This window comes from Balaenoptera ricei, chromosome 2 (assembly GCF_028023285.1).
Source record: "Balaenoptera ricei isolate mBalRic1 chromosome 2, mBalRic1.hap2, whole genome shotgun sequence".
NCBI lineage: Eukaryota > Metazoa > Chordata > Mammalia > Artiodactyla > Balaenopteridae > Balaenoptera > Balaenoptera ricei.
In genome coordinates this window covers 80,015,127-80,034,400 of record NC_082640.1, presented here as the reverse complement: position 1 = coordinate 80,034,400, position 19,274 = coordinate 80,015,127, and the positions used below count along the sequence as shown (strand labels likewise).

Here is a 19,274-nt window from a genome sequence, read left to right as displayed (position 1 = left end):
CATGGAGGCACTTTCTCAGGACAAGGGATTGAACATCCTGTCAAGGACCCCATGGGATGAGGCAAAGTTGCTGCTAGAGTGGCTCCTAGAAGCCTGAAAAAATAATGAGCCAAGTGGAAATGCCTGAGTTGCCCTGGCATATGGTAGGGGAAGGAATATAAAGGCCAAGGGAAGTTGGCATGCTAGAATTAAAAGAAAAAAAATATATATATATATATAAAATATGAAGCCAAAATACCTACCAGATGCTTATGTTCCATGCGAGGGCCCAGAGGGCACCATGAACCACAGTCATCAGGTGCGTGCTGGTAAGAGAGGCAGCGGCATCACCCAGAAGTGCAGTGGTGGCTCTCGTCTGCATTCCAGGACTGAGGGTGGGAGAGGTGGTCAAAGAGCTGGGCTCCTTAATAGCCATGCATGGGGATGAGCCTCCCCTTCTCCAGTAAGAGGCTGGCCAGTGACATTTCACTGCTAGAATCAAGGGGGCTACAATTATTGTAATGACCAACCACGTAAGAGGGGCACTGAAGCTGACTTGACCTGTAGGGTATAGAGCATGGCGCCCCTAAGGGGCAAAATAGGCTGGTGATCAACAAAAGTACTGCTTAACATCTACAATTATAAGAAGGAAGAATGGAGAAGAGTGGCTTAGGACAATTGTCCCAATTAAAAAAGAAAAGTCACAGTCCCTCATCCAGTTCCCCAACCTGAGCCAATTTTCAGATCCACAGTCCACTGACTGAAGAAGTAACCTAGTCCATAGGAGGAAGGACTCTGCATCACTGTAGGAAATGTATATTGTAATGATTCCTCTCTTCCTCCTCCAAAAGGACTATGGCCACTTATTTGGGTGAGTGTATACTGGGGAGAAAGAATAATCAGACATACTGAGGACTGCTGGAAACAGAAACCCAAAGCGTCATTATGTCTTCCATATTAAAGCAAGGATTTACAGAGACCAGAAAACAAATGGAGTCCTGTCTAACGTTCAGCTTATACTGAGTTCACTAGTTCTGTGGATCCACCCAGTAGTCATTTCCCTAGTTTTCAAGTGTACAGTAGGGATTGATATACTGGAAGTTGGATCTCCTTACTACCACCACCACATTGAATCTGTGGCTTGTGGGATAGGAGTTATCATAGTGAGAAGGCCAAGTGGAAGCCTTTGAAACTGTCCTCCATCTGGTGAAGATAGTAAATCTAAAACAATACTGACTAGATATGACAACAAAAGCACAAGGAACAAAAGAAAAGAGAAACTGAACATCATCAAAACTTAAAATTTTTGTGCTTCAAAGGATACCATCAATAAATTCAAAAGACAACCCACAGAATGAGAGAAAATTTTTGCAAATCATTTATCTGACAAGGGACTTGTATCTAGAAATGTAAAGAACTATGACAACTCAATAACAAAAAGACAAATAATCCAATTATAAAATGGGCAAAGGATCTGACTAGACATTTCTCTAAAGAAAATATACAACTGGAAAATAAGCTCATGAAAAGATGCAAAACATCATTAACCATCAGGGAAATGCAGATCAAAACCACAATAAGATACCATTTCACACCCACTAGGAGGGCTGTGATAAAAAGTCAGATAATAACAAGTGTTGTCAAGGATGTGGAGAAGTGAGAACTCTCATACTCTGTTGGTGGGAATGTCAAACGGTAAAGCCACTTTGGAAAACATTTTGGCAGTTTCTCATTCGATGCAGCAATCCCACTCCTAGGTATATATACTCCCCAAATAAAAATATATGTCCACACAAAAACTTGCATACAAATGTTCATAGCACCATTATTCATAATAGTTAAAAAGTGGAAACAACTCGGATGTCCAACTGATGCATGAATATAGCGTGGTTAACCATATAATGGAATATTATTTGGCAATAAAAAGAAATTAAGTACTGATACATGCTATAACATGGTTGAACCTTGAAAACATTACACTTAGTGAAAGAAGCCAGATACAAAGGACCATATATTATATGATATCATTTATACGAAATGTCCAAAATAGGCAAATCTCTTTAAGAGGCTGAAAGTAGATTGGAGGTTGCCTGGGAAGAGGGGCAGACCCTGGGGGAAAATGAGGAGTGACAGATGGTGGGTATGGGGTTTCTTTTTGGGGTGACGAAAATGTTCTAAAATTGATTTTGGTGATGGTTGAACAACTCTGTGAATATACTAAAAACCACTGAATTGTACACTTCGAGTGGGTGAGTTGTATGTTATGTTAATTATATCTTAATAAAGCTGTTTAAAAAACAAACAAAAATACTTCAACCTAGTGGGAATGTCATAGATTTGTACCACCATTAAAGACCTAAAGGATGTAAGAGTGGTTCCTATAATATGCTCATTTAATTCTCCAGTCTGGTCCCTACAGAAACCAGATAATAGCCTCAATCACCTGCTGGTTCCTGGATACAAGGAGTCCAAGTGCCCTGGCAGCAGGTATAGACTGTGGTTCAATGGAACCCTTGATATGTCCCCTAGAAAGAGTGTGCTCCCTCTGGGGACTTGGACCTCTAACTCAGCAGAGCCCACAGTTCTAGAGACAGGAAGCACACAGTCCTCCAGTGGGTCTTTGGAAATGATGATAAGTGGGGCCCCTCCTTCTATTCCTTTGTTCCTGGACCGTGTATTCTTTCCATTGTGAACACAGCCTCATACTAGGTCTTTGGTTTAAATGATTAAACTGGCACCCCATCTTTACAGAGTATTGCCTCCATATTGGTGCTTCAGTTGTGCCTTCAGTAGGCCATTCCAGTGCTCTATGAGGCTGCCTGCTTCTGGATGGTGTGGTAAATGCTGTGACCAATGGATCCCATGGTCATGGGCCCATTCTTGCACCTCCTTCTCTGTGGACTGGGTCCCCTGGAAGGATGAAATGTTGCATGGATTCCATCCCTATGAACACAAATTCTGTAAGCCCGCAGATAATTGTGCTGGCTGAGGTTCTGCAGATAGGAAAGGCAAACCCATGTCCACAGGTAATTTGAGGAAAAATTACTGGCCCTTTCAGAATGGAAGGCACCCAATTTAATAAACTTACCACAGAATGGCTATGATCATGAGGGTTAATGGTCTGCAGTTTTAATTTTCTTATAAAGTCTTTGGTCTGGTTTTGGTATCAGAGTAATGCTGGCCTCATGAATAAACTGGGAAATGTTCCTTCCTCTTCTAGTTTCAGTAAGACATTGCATAGAATTGGAATTATTTATTCCTTAAATGCGTGGTAGAATTCAACCAGTGGAACTACCCGGGCTCAAAGTCTTCTTTGTTGGATGGTTTTTAACTTCAAATGCAATCTCTTTAAGAGATATAGAACTTTTCAGGTAATTTATTTCTTATTAAAGTTTTGATGGGATATGTCTTTAAAGGAATTGGTCCATTTCATCTAAGTTATTGAATTTATGGGCACAGAATTGTTCATAATATCCCTTATTTTCCATTTAATGTCTGTTGGTTCTGTAATGATGCTACTTTCTAGTTTCTTCAGGTGGAACCTTAGATTAATGGTTCAAGACCTTTCTCCTTTTCTAATATAATTTAATGCTATATATTTTTCTCTAAGCATTGCTTTAGCTGCATCCTACAAATTTTGATTTTTTTTTTTTTTTACTGAAGTACAGTTGATTTACAATGTTGTGTTAGTTTCTGGTGTACAGCAAAGTGATTCATATATATATATATTTTTTTTTCTTTTTCATATTCTTTTACATTATGGTTTATTACAGGATACTGAATATAGTTCCCTGTGCTATGTAGTAGGACCTTGTTTTTTATCTGTCTTATATATAGTAGTTTGTATCTGCTAATCCCAAACTCCTAATTTATCCCTCTTCCATCCTATTTCCCCTTTGGTAACCATAAGTTTGTTTTCTATGTCTTTGAATCTGTTTCTATTTTGTAAATAAGTTTGTTTGTGTCATATTTTAGATTCCACACATAAATGATACCATATGGTATTTGTCTTTCTCTTTCTGACTTACTTCACTTAGTATGATAATCCCTAGGTCCATCCATGTTGCTGCAAATGGCATTATTTCATTCTTTTTTATGGCTGAGTAGTATTCCATTGTGTATATATATAACATCTTCTTTATCCATTTGATGCTGTATTTTTATTTCATTCTGTTAAAATATCTTCTAATTCCCCTTGACAATTCTTACTTGACTCATGGATTACTTAGAAGTGTGTTGTTTAACTTCCAAATATTTGGGGATTTTTCAGATATTTTTGTGTTACTAATTTGTACTTTAATTCCATTATAATCAGAGACCATACTTTGCATGATTTAAATTCTTTTAATATTGTTGAGGTTTGGGTTTTGGCCCAGCGTACTCAGTAAATATTCCATGTGCAATTTTAAAGACCATGTGTTCTGCTGCTGTTGGGTGGAAAGTCTATAAATGTCAATTAAATAAAACTGATTTGATTGTGTTGTTCAGGACTTCTGTATCTTTACTGAATTTTTTGTCTACTTATCGTACCAATTACTGAGAGAAGAGTATTTAGTTTTCCAAGTATAATTCTCTATTTTTCCTCAGCTTAGAATACCTTTATCACACTGTCATTCCTGAAGGATATTTTTGTTAGATATAGAATTTGGAGTTGACTATTCTTTTTTCTTTGCTACCTTAATTACACTGTTTCATCACAGTTTCTGATGAGAAATCCATAGTTATATGAATCATTGTTCCCATATACATAATATGTCATTGTCAGTTTGAGGGCCCTCCTGGGAACCTGAAGTAAGTGCTGACTGGAGTTTGCTCTTCTGGGATAGTGAGGCGGGGTGAGGAGGAAGGCAGAAATGTGAATGGAGGGTGTATAAGAAGAAATGTATCCACTTGTTGGTAGGCCTTCATCATCTCTTGCCTGGATCAGTGTATTTAACAAATGACTGGGGACCTCCCTGGTGGCGCAGTGGTTAAGAATCCGCCTGCCAATGCAGGGGACATGGGTTCGATCCCTGGTCCGGGAAGACCCTACATGCTGTGGAGCAATTAAGCCCATGCACCACAACTACTGAGCCTGCATGCCATAACTACTGAAGCCCACGTGCCTAAAGCCCGTGCTTCACAACAAGAGAAGCCACCACAATGAGAAGCCTGTGCACTGCAACAAAGAGTAGCCCCCGCTCACCGCAACTAGAGAAAGCCTGTGTGCAGCAACAAACACCCAACACAGCCAAAAATAAATAAATAAATAAACAAATGACTGGAGAGACACAAATATTGCATCTTTAAAATCAAAATCTGCAAAATTTGAATAAGACTGTTCTCTAAATCAGAATTAAATTAGAATAAGATAATTCCAGGTTTACAATTATCCTTTACCTCTTCATTACCTTACATATGTTTTTCATAATAAGATAAATGGTTCCAGGGCCATGTCAAAATGGGGATACCTAGATTTAAGTCTTTTAAATTTTTACAAATTCTTATAAGATACATTTAAGAATACTGTAAGTGAGAACTTATCATTCTAACCTACTGAGAAAAATCTTTGTTGTTATAATGAAATAAAATGCATACTTACTCTGAATAATATTTCTTCATTCCATTTTGGATTCAAAGTCTAAAAGACAATAAACATAACTAACTTTTTAATATTTTGTCATTTAAAAATAAAACAAAGTATATTTTTGAAAATTTTGAATACTGCTAAGTCTAACCTTTTTAATGGTTTTCGTTTGCACACTTGTAAAAACTCCATTCACTGGGTCATATAACGTCACTCTCACATAAGGATCACTGTTAAAATTTAAAAAAAAAAAGTTAATTGTTGCTTATTCCCAAACTCAGGTTACTCGAACTATAAAAATCACAGAATTTTCCTTGTTAACAATGTCTACAATTACTTCCTACGCTTAAAAGTAAGGGTTCCTTAGGCAGGGGTAAATCTTTGCATTTTGTTAAAAAGCTGAAATACCATGTTAGTGAAATAGACAAAGAATTAGAAAGAAAAACTTTTAATCACAATTTAATGATTTCCAACCTCTTAAGATTTTTGAAATTTTGTTTTATCTTTATTACATGTCTTCCTCTTTTGGGTTAAGAAGGTTGATTCAATGATTCTCAAGAATAGCTTTGCAAGACCTCAGGTTGTTCCAAGTTATCTCATGGGTATAAACTCTTTTTACAAAATAAAGGCGAAGTGCTTCAGTTCAAAATAATTATATGACATGTAACCCCTTGTACAAAGAGACATGGAGAAGGAAAACCTTGTGATATTTAGGTTTGCAAAGCAAAAGACTTTAGACATTTTACTTGTCCATGGTCAAATTTCTCGCATTTCTTTTGGGGATCCCAAGTACCCACCATTCTCCACCACAAACTCCCTCCTCCCATTTCCTTATACAACCTTACCTCTTACTTTAATTGACAAAAATCAAAGTCATCGTAATACTCCCAACATTCTGGTATTTATCAGAGCCCATCTTACCCCTAACCTCAGTGATGCAGGTATTTCACCCAATTGCCCTTGTCCAGTTTCCTCCCACTTCCTCTGGAACCTTACGTCATCTATTTTGACTTCTCCCTTTTATATCTCCAGCTTTTCTTTGACCTAGGTTTTTCCAGTCATAGAAATGTTATTAAACTCCCCCACTCCTTGACTCTCCTTCCTGCCTCCAGCAAAGCAAACTAGATTTCTTTTCTTTCTGTCTCAAACTTTCCAAGAGAATAATCTGTAATAATAATAACAACAACTAACATTTATATAGCAATTACTCTGTGTCAGGCACTGTTCTAAACAGTTTATATATATTAAATTTTGGAAACCTTATAACGACCTATGAGGTAGGTATGATTATTATCTCTATTTTACACAGAGAGGTAAGTCAACTCATCCCAGATCACACAGCTAAGAAGCGGAAAAGCAAGAACTGAAACTCAAGCACCTGGCTCCAGAGGCCCTGCGCTTAACCATGATGGCATACGACCTCCCTTTCTTCATTTCCTCAACTCCCAGTGCTCTTCACAGCCCTATAATCTGGTTTCCACCTCTTTCCTTCAGACCCATTCCTTGAAAAGTCACCAATCTTGCTAAAACAATAGACACTTTCTAAGCACTTATTTTACTGGTCCTCTGTAGGTTTGATAATACTGACCACTTCCTCTTTGAAACTCATCTCGTTTAGCTTTCATGACACAAGTCCCTTCTGGTTCTCCCTTTTGTTCTCTCTACATATTTCCCTCACAATCTCATCCATGGTTTTAACAACTAACTATATCCTCTCAAATATAAATATAAAACATAAATATAAATATAAATATATATTCCTGATCTCACCACCCAGCTAGACACTTCCACCTGGATAGTCCACAATGTCTGTTCAAGAGTTTTGCCTATTTTTAATTGGCCATTTTATCATATTATTATTGAGTTGTAAGAGGTCTTTATATACTGTGAATTAAAGGCCTTTGTCAGATATATGTTTTGAAAACATTTTCTCCCAATCTGTGGCTTGCCTCTTCCCTTCCTTAACTGTGTCTTTCAAACAACAAAAGTTTTTAATTCTGATGAAGTCTGTTTCAACATTTTTCTTTCTAAATTTTAGGTTCATATTTTTTGAGTCCCATTCAAGAAATCGTTGTGTAACTCAGTAGAGCAAATATTTTCTCCTATGTCTTCTTCTAGAATTCATTAATTTTAGCTCTTATTAATTTTCTATATTATGTGTGATAAGGAAAGAGCTTCATTTTGTTCCATATAGATAACCAGTTGTTCTAGTATCATGTACTTAAAAGACTATCCTTTCTGTTGAATTACCTTAATGCTTAAAGCAACTGACCAAATACATGTATATGTGTATGTGTGTGTGGGGGTGTGTGTACTTCTGCACTCTTTATTCCAGTCCACTGAACAATATATCTGTTCTCATGCCAATGCTACTTTGTCTTGATTACCTATAGCTGTATAGAAAGTCTTGAAATTATGTAGCATAAGTTCTCCACCTATGTTCTTCTTTTTCAAAATTGTTTTGGCTATTCTATGTCCTTTGACTTTCCATAACAATACTGGAATCAGCTTATCCATTTCTCCAAAAAAAAAAACATGGCTGGGATTTTGATTGGGATTGAGCAAAATCTATTCAATTTGGAGAGAAATACAACTCTAACAATAATGAATCTTCCAATCCATGAATATGAAAATATTTATCCATCGATTTAGATCTTCAATTTCGCTCAGCAATGTTTTATAGTTTTCAGTGTACAGTGCTTGCAAATCTTTTGTTAAATTTATTTCTAAGTTTTTAATTTTTATATTATTGTAAACAGAGATTTAAAAATTCATTTTCCAATTGTTAATTGACTGATAGGATATAACAATATGACTAATTTTGGTACACTGGCTTTGTATCTTGTGGCCTTATATTTTAGTTCTAGTAGTTTCTTTGAGATTCCTTAGGGTTTTCTATGTACATGATCAGACAGTCAACAAATAAAAAGTTTCTTCCTTTTCAGTCTGCATTGTTTTTATTTCTTTTCCTAGTCATATTACTTGGCTAGGACATCCAGTACAGTGTTGAACAGAATGTGAGAGCAGACAACGCTTCTTATTCCTGAGTTTAAGTTTAAGCATTCAGACTGTCATCACTGGGCATGATGTTAGCTATTGTCTTTCTCACGGAAAACCTTAATCATGTCTAGAACTCCCATCTATCCCTAGTTTGCTAAGACTTTGTGTCATGATTGGGTACTGAATTTTGTCAGATGCTTTTTTTGTTTTTATTGAAATGATGTTTTTCTTTTATTCTATTAATATGGTATATTACATTGATTAATTTTCATATGTTAAACTAATTCTGCATTTTATTATTAGTTTGTTGAGAGTTTTTATCATAAAAGGGTGTTGAATGTTGACAAATGTACTTTCTACACCTATTGAAATGATCATGCATTTTTTTCCTTCTGTGCTATATTAATGTGATGATTTACAGTGGTTGACTTTTTTCAAATGTTGAACAAACCTTATATTCATAGCAAAAATCCTGCCTGATCAAATATTGCTATATATGGTTCAATATAGGGCTACTGAAGTTTTCTATTTCTTCTGTGATCAATTTTGGTAATTTCTATCTTTCAAAGATTTTGTCTACTTCATTTAAGTTGTGCATGATTCTTTATTGGCATGAAGTTGCGCACAGTGTTCCCTTTCTGTCTTTTTCATTTCCATAGGGTCTATAGCAATGCCTCTGCTTTTGTTCCCATTATGGTAATTATTGCCTTCTCTCTTTTTTGCTCTTGATCGGTCTAGCTTGAAGTTTAAAATTTTTATTGATCCCTTCAAGGAATGAGCTTTTCATTTCAATGATTTTTTCCTATCACTGTCCATTTTCTATTTCACTAATTTCTGCCCTTATCATTATTTCCTTCCTTCTACTTACTTTGGAATTAATTTGCTCTTCTTTTTCTGATTTCTTAATCTCAGAACTCAAGTCATTCATTTAGATCTTACTCCTTTTCTAAGTTAAGCATTTTAAAACTATAAATTTTCCTCTAATACTTTAGCTGCATCTCACAAATTTTGATGTTGCTATATTTTAATTTCATTCAGTTCAAAATGTTTTCTAATTTATCTTTTGATTCCTTCTTTGACCTATAAACAAAACAAAGTGTATTGTTTTATTTCCAAATATTTTGGATGTTATTGGTTTCTAACTTAATTCCACTGTTATCAGAGAACATCTCCATATGATTTCAATCTTTTCTAAATTCTTGAGACTTGTGCTATGGTCTTACACATCGTCTATATTGGTGAATGTACCATATGCCCTTGAAAATAATGTAAATTTTGCACTTGTTTAAATTACTGTTTTATTGTCCAGCATAATATGGCAGACAGACTCTAGGGTGGCTTCTTTTATCCCCACCTCCTAATGTTCATGCCTTTTGTGTTCCCCTCCTCGTAAATGTGGGAAGGATTGTGTATTCTAACCAATAATTACATCAAAAGTGACAAAATGTATGTGGTTACATTACAAAAGATTGTAACCCATCTTGCTAGGAGACTTTCTCTCCTTTGATAGCTTTGAAGAAGCAAGCTGCTATCCTGTGAGCTGTCATATGAAGAAGGCCATGTGACAAGAAACTTAGGGTGGCCTCTGGCTGACAGCCAGCAAAAAACTGAAGCCCTCAGTCTGAAAGAATTGAATGCTGCCAACAACCACATGAGCTTGGAAGTGTATGCTTCCCCAAACAAGCCTCAGATGAGACCATAGTCCTGGCCAATGCCTGATTGCGGATTTTGCACCTTGAAGCAGAGGACCCTGTTAAACCATGCACAGACTCTGTGACCCACAGAAACTATGAAATCATAAATATGTGTTCTTCTAAGCTGCTAAGTTTGAGGTAATTATAGTTGTGCAGCAATCGATAAATAATGTGAATATACCATGTGCACTTGAAAAGAATGTGTATTTGGTGGTTGTTAGGAAGTGTTCTTTGCATCAAAGTTCATAATATTGTTCAACTTACTGTTTTTGTTGTTTTTTTTAATCTTGTTTTATTAACTGCTGAGAGAGAGCTAATGTTTCCAACTATGATTGTGGAATTTTTTCTCTCTCCCTCTAATTCTGTCAACTTTTGCTTCATATATTTTCAAGTTCTCTTGGCAGGAACATACAACTTTATGATTGTTTTATCTTCTTGATGAATTTATTCTTATATTGTTGTGAAATATCTGGAAATAATTTTTGTGTTGAAATCTATTTTATCAGATATTAAAATATCCACTTCAGTCTTCACATGCTTGTTTGTATGGCTATGCATCCCTTCTCTTTCAACTTACCTGTGTCTTTATATTTTAAGTGCATCATTTATAGACAGCATTTAGTTGGGTCTTCTTTTTCAATCCATTCTAATAACTTCTACCTCATATTCACCTTAGTCCATTAATGTTTAATGTAATTATTGTTATGATTAGATTTAGGTGTATCAAATTATTACTAGTTTTCTATTCTTCCCTCTCCCCTTTCCCTCTCTCTTTTTTGATCATTTGTTCTTTTCCTGGCCTTTTGTTTAACTATTTTATTTTTTCAAGAATTTCATTTTTAAATTTCTATTGCTTTTTAATCTATAATTCTTTACATTATTTTTTAGTGATTTATCTAGGTATTACAATATACATGCTTACTTTTTATTCCACTTACACTTAATATAGTACACTCTACTAAAAAGGTTCATAATGCATACCATCCCTGTCCTTTATGCTATAGTTGTTATATGTATTCCATCTATGAGACAGTACAAAACAGTAAGTTGTGATATAAACAGGCATATGTTTTTTCTAAAAAATTATGATGAAAAGAGCAAAAAGTCTTTCATATGTTTCTAGATATTTACCATTTCTGATGCTCTTCATTCCTTTCTGAGGATCTGAGTTTCCATCTGATATCTACCTCTTTAGCTGGGAGAATTTCCTTTAGCTTTTATTATAGTGCAGGTCTGCCAATGACAAAGTCTCATAGTTTTCTTTTATCTGAAAATGTTATTTTGTCATCATCCTGAAGAATATTTTCACTGAATATAGTAGAGAACTCTAGATTGACAGCTATTCTATTGTTCCATTTTCTTCTGGCCTCCATAGTTTCCAGTGAGAAGTTAGTACTCAACTGAATTATAAGTCCCTTGTATGTAATTTGTCATTTTCTGAGTTTCTTCTGTCAGAATTTTTCTTTATACTTTGTTTTCAACAGCTCGACTATTATGTGCCTCAGTATGTTCTTCTCAGTGTTTATCCTGCTTGGTGTTTTTTGGTACTATAAACTTGTGTCATTCATCAAATTTGGAAAAAATTTGGCCATTATTTCTTCAAACAACATTTTGCCTCATTCTCTCTCCTCTATTTCTAGGACTCCAAGTACATGTATGTTACACTGTTCGATATTATCTAACAAGTCCCTGAGGCTCTGTTCATTTAAAAAAAATTTTAAATCTTTGTTTCTCTCTCATCTCCGGTTGGGAAATCATTTCTATTGATCTATCTTTAAGTTCAATTAATTTTTCCTCGTCATCTCCATTCTGCTGTTAATTTCATCCAAGAATTTTAATTTCAAATATTATATTTTTCAGTTCTAGAATTTTCATTTTTTATGGTTTCTATTTCATTCCTGAGATTTTCAATCTTTTGACTTATTGTGAGCATATGTTCTTTTCTCTACTGAGAATGTGTTTCATTTTCCTGGCTTTTTATAAATTATATAGCTTTGGATTATATCTTAGACATTATAAATGTTAAATTATGGAGACTGTGGATACTGTACTTTCTCTTTGATGAGAATTTGTTTGTTTTTATCATGTAATTAATTATCTTACTTGGACAAGAACCACAAGCTCTGTTTCTTGGGCAGCAACCCTGATCTCTGTTCAGATCTTTTGTCCTCCAATGAGTTGTTTGAATCTGCTATCATATGTGTGATTCAGGGTCAGCCAAAAATGTCAGTGGACATACTTTGGGAATTTCCTCTCCAGTTCTTTCCCTTCCAGAATCCCCACCATTGTCATGTTTTCTTCAGAGTATGTCTTCTGATTTCCCAGGCTATGAATATTATAATTTTTCCATGTTCTGATTCCATGTGGCCTCAGACTAATTCATAAAATTGGAGACTCACTCAGTACAACTCCACACCTCCAAACATGGACTCTCCACTAGACTCTCTACCTGCTCTGTTCGCTCTCCACTGCCTTTAACTTGCTGGTTTTTATAATATGCTCACAGTTTATGGTTGTTATCTGCAAAAGGATTCATCTGTTAGAATTTTACTGATTCTCAGAAACAGAACTCAATAATGTATCTTATAACTACCACTCTCAGTTATACCTTTGCCTAAGTTCACAAACTCTGCAATTCAGATGTCAAGGAATTTAGTAAACCACCAACTAGAAACATTATTCTACCTCATACAACAGCTTACTAATAATATTACTCAATTTTTCATCTAACCAAAGTTTGGAAAAAAACTAATAAATACAAAGTTTTAAAATTACAACCCAACTTCTTACACTTACCTGGCTCCCAAGATATCCTTTTTGGCAAGGCCTATTCCAGCTATAACTTTTACCCTCACAATTCGGGACGTTTCCTAAAATATAAAAATTTATATTTTATTTTCATATATTTATAACTTACTCAAGACACATTATATATGTGTGTGTGTGTGTGTGTGTATATATATATATATATATATATATATATATATATATATATATATAAAATAAGGTAACAGGATATTAAGATTAACTGGAAGAATCTTTTTCAGGAATTAATTTGATTAAAAGCTATATAAAGGAAAATAAAAACTATATTGTTGTTTGTAATGACTTGATTATCTACAAAGAAAAGCCAAAAAAGCTAGAGCCAAATTGTTATAATGAGTAAGGATTTATCATTGCTTCCAAGAAAATCTAAAGCCAAATTATTGGAACTGATATAGATTTATCATTGTTGCTAGGTACAGGATAACACAAAATACAGAGTTCATAATCATTTGTAATAATTACTTAGGTAATTATTTTAAAAATCCCATTCAATAAACTATATATTAAATAAAACTATAATGTATTGATATTTTAATGTAGGAAACATTAAATTTCTTGGGTATCATAATAGTATTATGAGGTTTTATATAAGAATGTCTTACTTTTAAGAGATACATATTGAAGTATTTAGGGACAAAGTAATATAAAGTCTGCAACTTACTCTTAAATGTCTCAGCAAATAAAAAGTTGAACATGAGCGTATGTGTGTGTGTATGGAAATAAAAGGAATAAGCAAAATGTTACCAATTTATGGATTTAGCTGATGGGTAATCAAGTGTTCATTATACTATTCTTTTTATTGTTTCATAGATTCGAAATTTTTCAAATAAAAAGGTGGGTAAAAAAATACTATAAAACAGAATGCACATTTAAAAAATTCACAAGTAAGCAAAACTGTTAGATACACTGAAATAAAATTAATAAAAGTCAAAAACCTTCATGGATAAAATTTGTAAATTATTGAAGAAAATTAGAAAAATATAAATAAATGAAGAAATTCACTGTGTTCATGGAAGTAAATATTTAATATTATTATCTGTTTTCTCCAAAGTAAATTATAAATTCAATACAATTTCAACTCCCCTCCTTGAATTATTTCATAGATCTTAACAAATGATTCTAAAATTCATAGGGAAAAGTGAGAATGAGTAAAGAGGTAAATTATAGCATTTGATCACTATCTTATACTATATCTAAAAACAAATTGCAGATACATCAAATTCTAAAAGTGAAAAAGAAAACTTTAAAAATTTCATAGGATACTTTAGAATATTTCTGACATTGGAGTAGGAAAGGATTAAAAAAATACAAACTCTAATGGAAAAAATTGTTAGATTTGACACTAAAATTATGTTTATATATTTCATATGGAAAAAGATCCATGAACAAAATGAAAAGACAAGGGGACACACAGGGTGGAAATATCTAAAATATATACACCATGGACAAATTATGATTATCCAGATTATATAAAGAACTCCTAAAAGCCACTAAGTGAGGTTTAAACAACATAATACAAGAAATCATAGAGAATGGCCAATAAACACATGAAAAGATCCTCAATTTCACCAATAATAAAAGAGACCTCTAGTGTAAGTGCTGCCAAAGCAAGCACAAGAGAGAACTCTAATACACTGTTGGTGGGAGTATAAACTGAAGAATAATTTTGAAAAGATATTTGGCAATATCTACTAAAAGTTCTAAATCAATAACCCAGGAATTGCACTTTTAGATATAACCCCTAGATAAACTCTCACTCATGTACACAAGGCCACAAGTACAACAGTATTCACAGTAGCATTTATAAGATCAACAAATGTGAAATAAATGTTGCCCAATGGAGAGCAATCTAACTGATTTTACTCTAAAATTATTCCATCAGCCAGATGAATGGGGAAAAAATGTGGTATACACACACACACACACACACACACACACACACACACACTGGAATACTACTCAGCCATAAAAAAGAATGAAATGTTGCCATTTTCAGCAACATGGGTGGACTTGCAGGGCATTATGCTAAGTGAAATAAGTCACACAGAGAAAGAAAAATACTGTTTGATATCACTTATATGTGGAATCTAAAAAAATACAACAAACTACTGAATAAAACAAAAAAGAAGCAGACAGATATAGAGAACAAACTAGTGGTTACCAGTGGGAAGAGGCAGGGAGGGGCAATATAAGAGTGTGGGGCACAAACTATTGGGTGTAAGATAGGCTCAAGGATGTATTGTACATCATGGGGAATATAGCCAATATTCTGTAATAATTAAATGGAAAGTAACCTTTAAAAACTGTATAAAAATTTAAAAAATAATAAAATTATTCCATCAGCAAGTAGTAGGTCATATTCCTTTCTGAGGAGAGATCTGGGTGGGGGAAAATATACATATCATAGGGTATTTATTTCAATCTTCTTCCATTTCTAAATACTTAGACCCACCCTTATTCCTGGAGGTTTCATTGAATAAATATGATAACAGAAATATTCTATCAGCTCCAAAACTCAGATGACAAATTCAGACAACACAAAAATCCTTGACTAGAGATGCTAGATATTTTATAACTTTCCTCCATCACCAAATATAATTAAATATACAGCTGATCTTGCAAGTAAGAAGAGAAATCCTCAAGTATCAGAAATAAAGACAGAACTGAAAATCAGAGAGGAAAACATAAACTGAAATTTCAGTTTTCTGTGGGAATTGATTTCCAAAAATCTGAAGAGATTTACAGAACTACCATTTTTTTCCTGTAAGGTCATTGAATAATTAGGCCAATTAAAATATTCTATTGGCCCTACAGCTGAATTCTCCTATACCAGTTGACTGGAAAGTGGCTATACTTTATAGTAGGACTGATTCTGAAAATCAGAAATCTTTTCTCTAATGACTTAATAAGTACATTTTTTTTTCAAGTGGTAAAGTATAAAAGGTGCCCTCAGCAAATAATCTTACCTTTTCTAAGTGCAGACAAGTGTTTATAATTTATACATGACCTTAATTGAGGAAAGAAATTATCATACCCCTCTAAAAAAGTTAATCCATATTTGTGGAGCTCCTGACTTAAAAATCATCCGTGTTAGCCTCTACTGAAACGATCCCCCAGAAGTCTCCTGAAGAAAAATGTAGCAAGCATTAACTAAGAACAATTCCAGGGGATGATAACTTGCAGTCACAGACACATTTAACTTTTAAACTTTATCCTTGCACTTCCCACCACAAAGATGAGAACTACTTACTTCAGATGCTGTGGTTAAATGATGTAAAGCTACAGTGATTTAAGATTCTTTCAGAAAATTAAATAAGAAATGCCGCTTATTTGCATATTTGCATTCATTTAACTTCATTTTAGAAATTTATGCTAGAAAATTGTCCAAACAGCTCTCTTCAATCACATCCATAAGCAGAGATCACATCTCACATCATCTTTGAAAATGAAAGAGAAGAACACGTATGTTGCAACTAGAGACCAAACTCTTAATTTTAGAATCATGATATCAAAAGTATTATTAACAGAATTCTGGATAGTACTCAAATGAGTAAAAAAGAAACAAAAATGAAACATCTTTTCCTTAATCAAAACAGAGACATTATCCTCAAGCAGATCAGGGCTCTTCACTAAAGCTGGAATCTTCCCCTTCCACTCACAAGACAGTTTTATTGATTTTTGAAAGCAAAATGGAAAGGTTGCAAATTGCAGGCAAAGATGTGTCATTTTCAGCCAAAACAAAAACCAAGGAAGTTCATTAGTAGGAAACATTCACTGAAAGAAATTCTAGAGGATGTACTTCAGGCAGAAAAAATGTTATCACAGATGGAAAGTCAGAGGGGCAGGAAGAAATGAAGAAATAACAAGCAAAGAAAATGTTAACTACATGAGAAAAAAATTATAAAAAAATAATAGCAATGTTAATGATGATGATGATGATGATGATGATGTGTGTATGCTCACACAGGCATTTAGTGAGTTTCCATTCCACTTGGGATCCAATACAAAATCCTCAATAAACGGCCTTCAGGCCCTGCCTGACCGGGTTCTGCTCTCCTCTCCTCTACAGATTCACCTCCTGATACCATCCCTCTCTCTCCAACACTCTAGCCTTCTTTATGTTCCTCTCCATTTCATCTTTTACACATGCAGTTCTATTTACCTAGAAGGCTTTTTTCCTCCACTGCCTGGCTAACTCCTATCCATCCTTAGTCTGCTTCCTCAGCTTTTCCTCATACTCTCTCCCCTCCTCCATATAAGATTAATTCTTTTCTTTCCTGTTATATACTTTTATCTTACACTCCTTTTCCTTCAAAACATTAATAAAACATTGATGTGTGATTATATATTTAATGGCCCTCTCTCTCTCTAGGCTGTAAATTCAGTAAAGTCTGCTGTCCATCGTTATAGCCTCACAGCCTGACTCAAACACCTTACATATAGTAAGAGTTCAACAAATATTTGTCAAGCAAATACAGAATTCAAGTACTTCATAGGTCCACCTAAAAGCTACAACAACAAAAAAAAGATGGAAGATCTGGAAGAACAGAGGAACAATTACAAGTTAATTTTGCACATGTTCCATTCATCATCTTCCTGAGAAAGAATCTCTTCTGTTAAATTCTTTTATTTGAGCAACTATTTGCAGTAGGGCAGAGGAAAGACCATGTCTTTGTTACAAAAGAGTTCTAGGTTTCGATCCCAGATCTGCTACCTACTGAGAGAAGTCCTTGAGCAAATCACAATCTCAGATTTCCTATCTGTAAAATGGGGAGAGCATTACCTAGTTTTGCAGGACTGTTATGACAATTACAGCCAAAGCATTGAGAACACAGAACCTGGAGCCCAGCATATAGCAAGCATTCAATTAAAGGCAGCTATGATTATATTTCAATTGACTCTTTTACTCTGAAGGAGGATATCTTCATTAAGGCATCCATATGCACTGACATGATTGTTTGTTCCCATTACTCTCTTCATTGCCCCAACATGGCTCACATGAGGCAAGCCAGACATTTGGGTCAGGCCAGGAGGTTATGTTGAGCTACAGACATACTTATTCCATAAAAGTCTTATCAAAACCTTTTTCCATTTGTCTGTGCTGTGTCTTCCTCCTGTCATTTATCTGCAGACCTCTTAATCTTACATTCATTTATCCTCTTAAAACTTTGACAGGATTGAGATGGGGACCAGACTAAATAGAAGCTTCAAGAAGGAAGAGGTCAGTAACATCAATTCAGTAGAACAGTGGACTTAGCAATTGGAGTCAGCAATCTTACATGTCTCCAGGTGCTGTAGAATATTCTTAACAACACACATAGCTAGGAGACAGGCAAATCAGCTGACTTAAATATTCTGCTCTACATTAAAAGGATCATACACCATGATCAAGTGGGGTTTACCCCAGGAATGCAAGGATTCTTCAATATACACAAATCAAACAATGTGATATACCATATTAACAAACTGAAGGATAAAATCCATACAATCATATCAATAGATGCAGAAAAAGCTTTCAACAAAATTCAACACCATTTATGATAAAAAACTCTCCAGAAAGTAGGCATAGAGTGAATTTACCTCAATATAATAAAGGCCATATATGACAAATCCACAGCCAACATCATTCTCAATGGTGAAAAACCGAAACCATTTCCACTAAGACCAGGAACAAGACAAGGATGCCCACTCTCACCACTGTTATTCAACACAGTTCTGGAAGTTTTAGCCACAGCAATCAGAGATGAAAAAGAAATAAAAGGAATCCAAATCGGAAAAGAAGAAGTAAAACTGTCACTGTTTGCAGATGACATGATACTATACATAGAGAATCCTAAAGATGCTACCAGAAAACTACTAGAGCTAATCAATGAATTTGGTAAAATAGCAGGATACAAAATTAATGCACAGAAATCTCTTGCGTTCCTATACACTAATGATGAAAAATCTGAAACAGAAATTAAGGAAACACTCGCATTTACCATTGCAACAAAAAAATAAAATATCTAGGAATAAACCTACCTAAGGAGACAAAAGACCTGTATGCAGAAAACTATAAGACACTGATGAAAGAAATTAAAGATGACACAAACAGATGGAGAGATATACCATGCTCTTGGATTGGAAGAATCAACATTGTGAAAATGACTATACTACCCAAAGCAATGTACAGATTCAGTGCAATCCCTATCAAGCTGCCAATGGCATTT

At 34.5% G+C, this 19,274-nt stretch overlaps 1 protein-coding gene across 2 annotated transcripts in view; it reads right to left on the bottom strand.

Moving 5' to 3' along the window:
- The window catches only part of NEDD4 (NEDD4 E3 ubiquitin protein ligase), a 146,619-nt gene that overhangs the window by 119,923 nt on the left and 7,422 nt on the right, over positions 1-19,274 (bottom strand). For both annotated transcript variants that reach the window (XM_059913231.1, XM_059913232.1), the window contains exons 2-4: positions 13,036-13,109; positions 5,697-5,775; positions 5,561-5,599 (exon numbers count right to left, since the gene is read on the bottom strand). In XM_059913231.1, the coding sequence (XP_059769214.1) occupies positions 5,561-5,599; positions 5,697-5,775; positions 13,036-13,109 (192 nt within the window). The remainder of the gene's footprint in view (positions 1-5,560; positions 5,600-5,696; positions 5,776-13,035; positions 13,110-19,274) is intronic.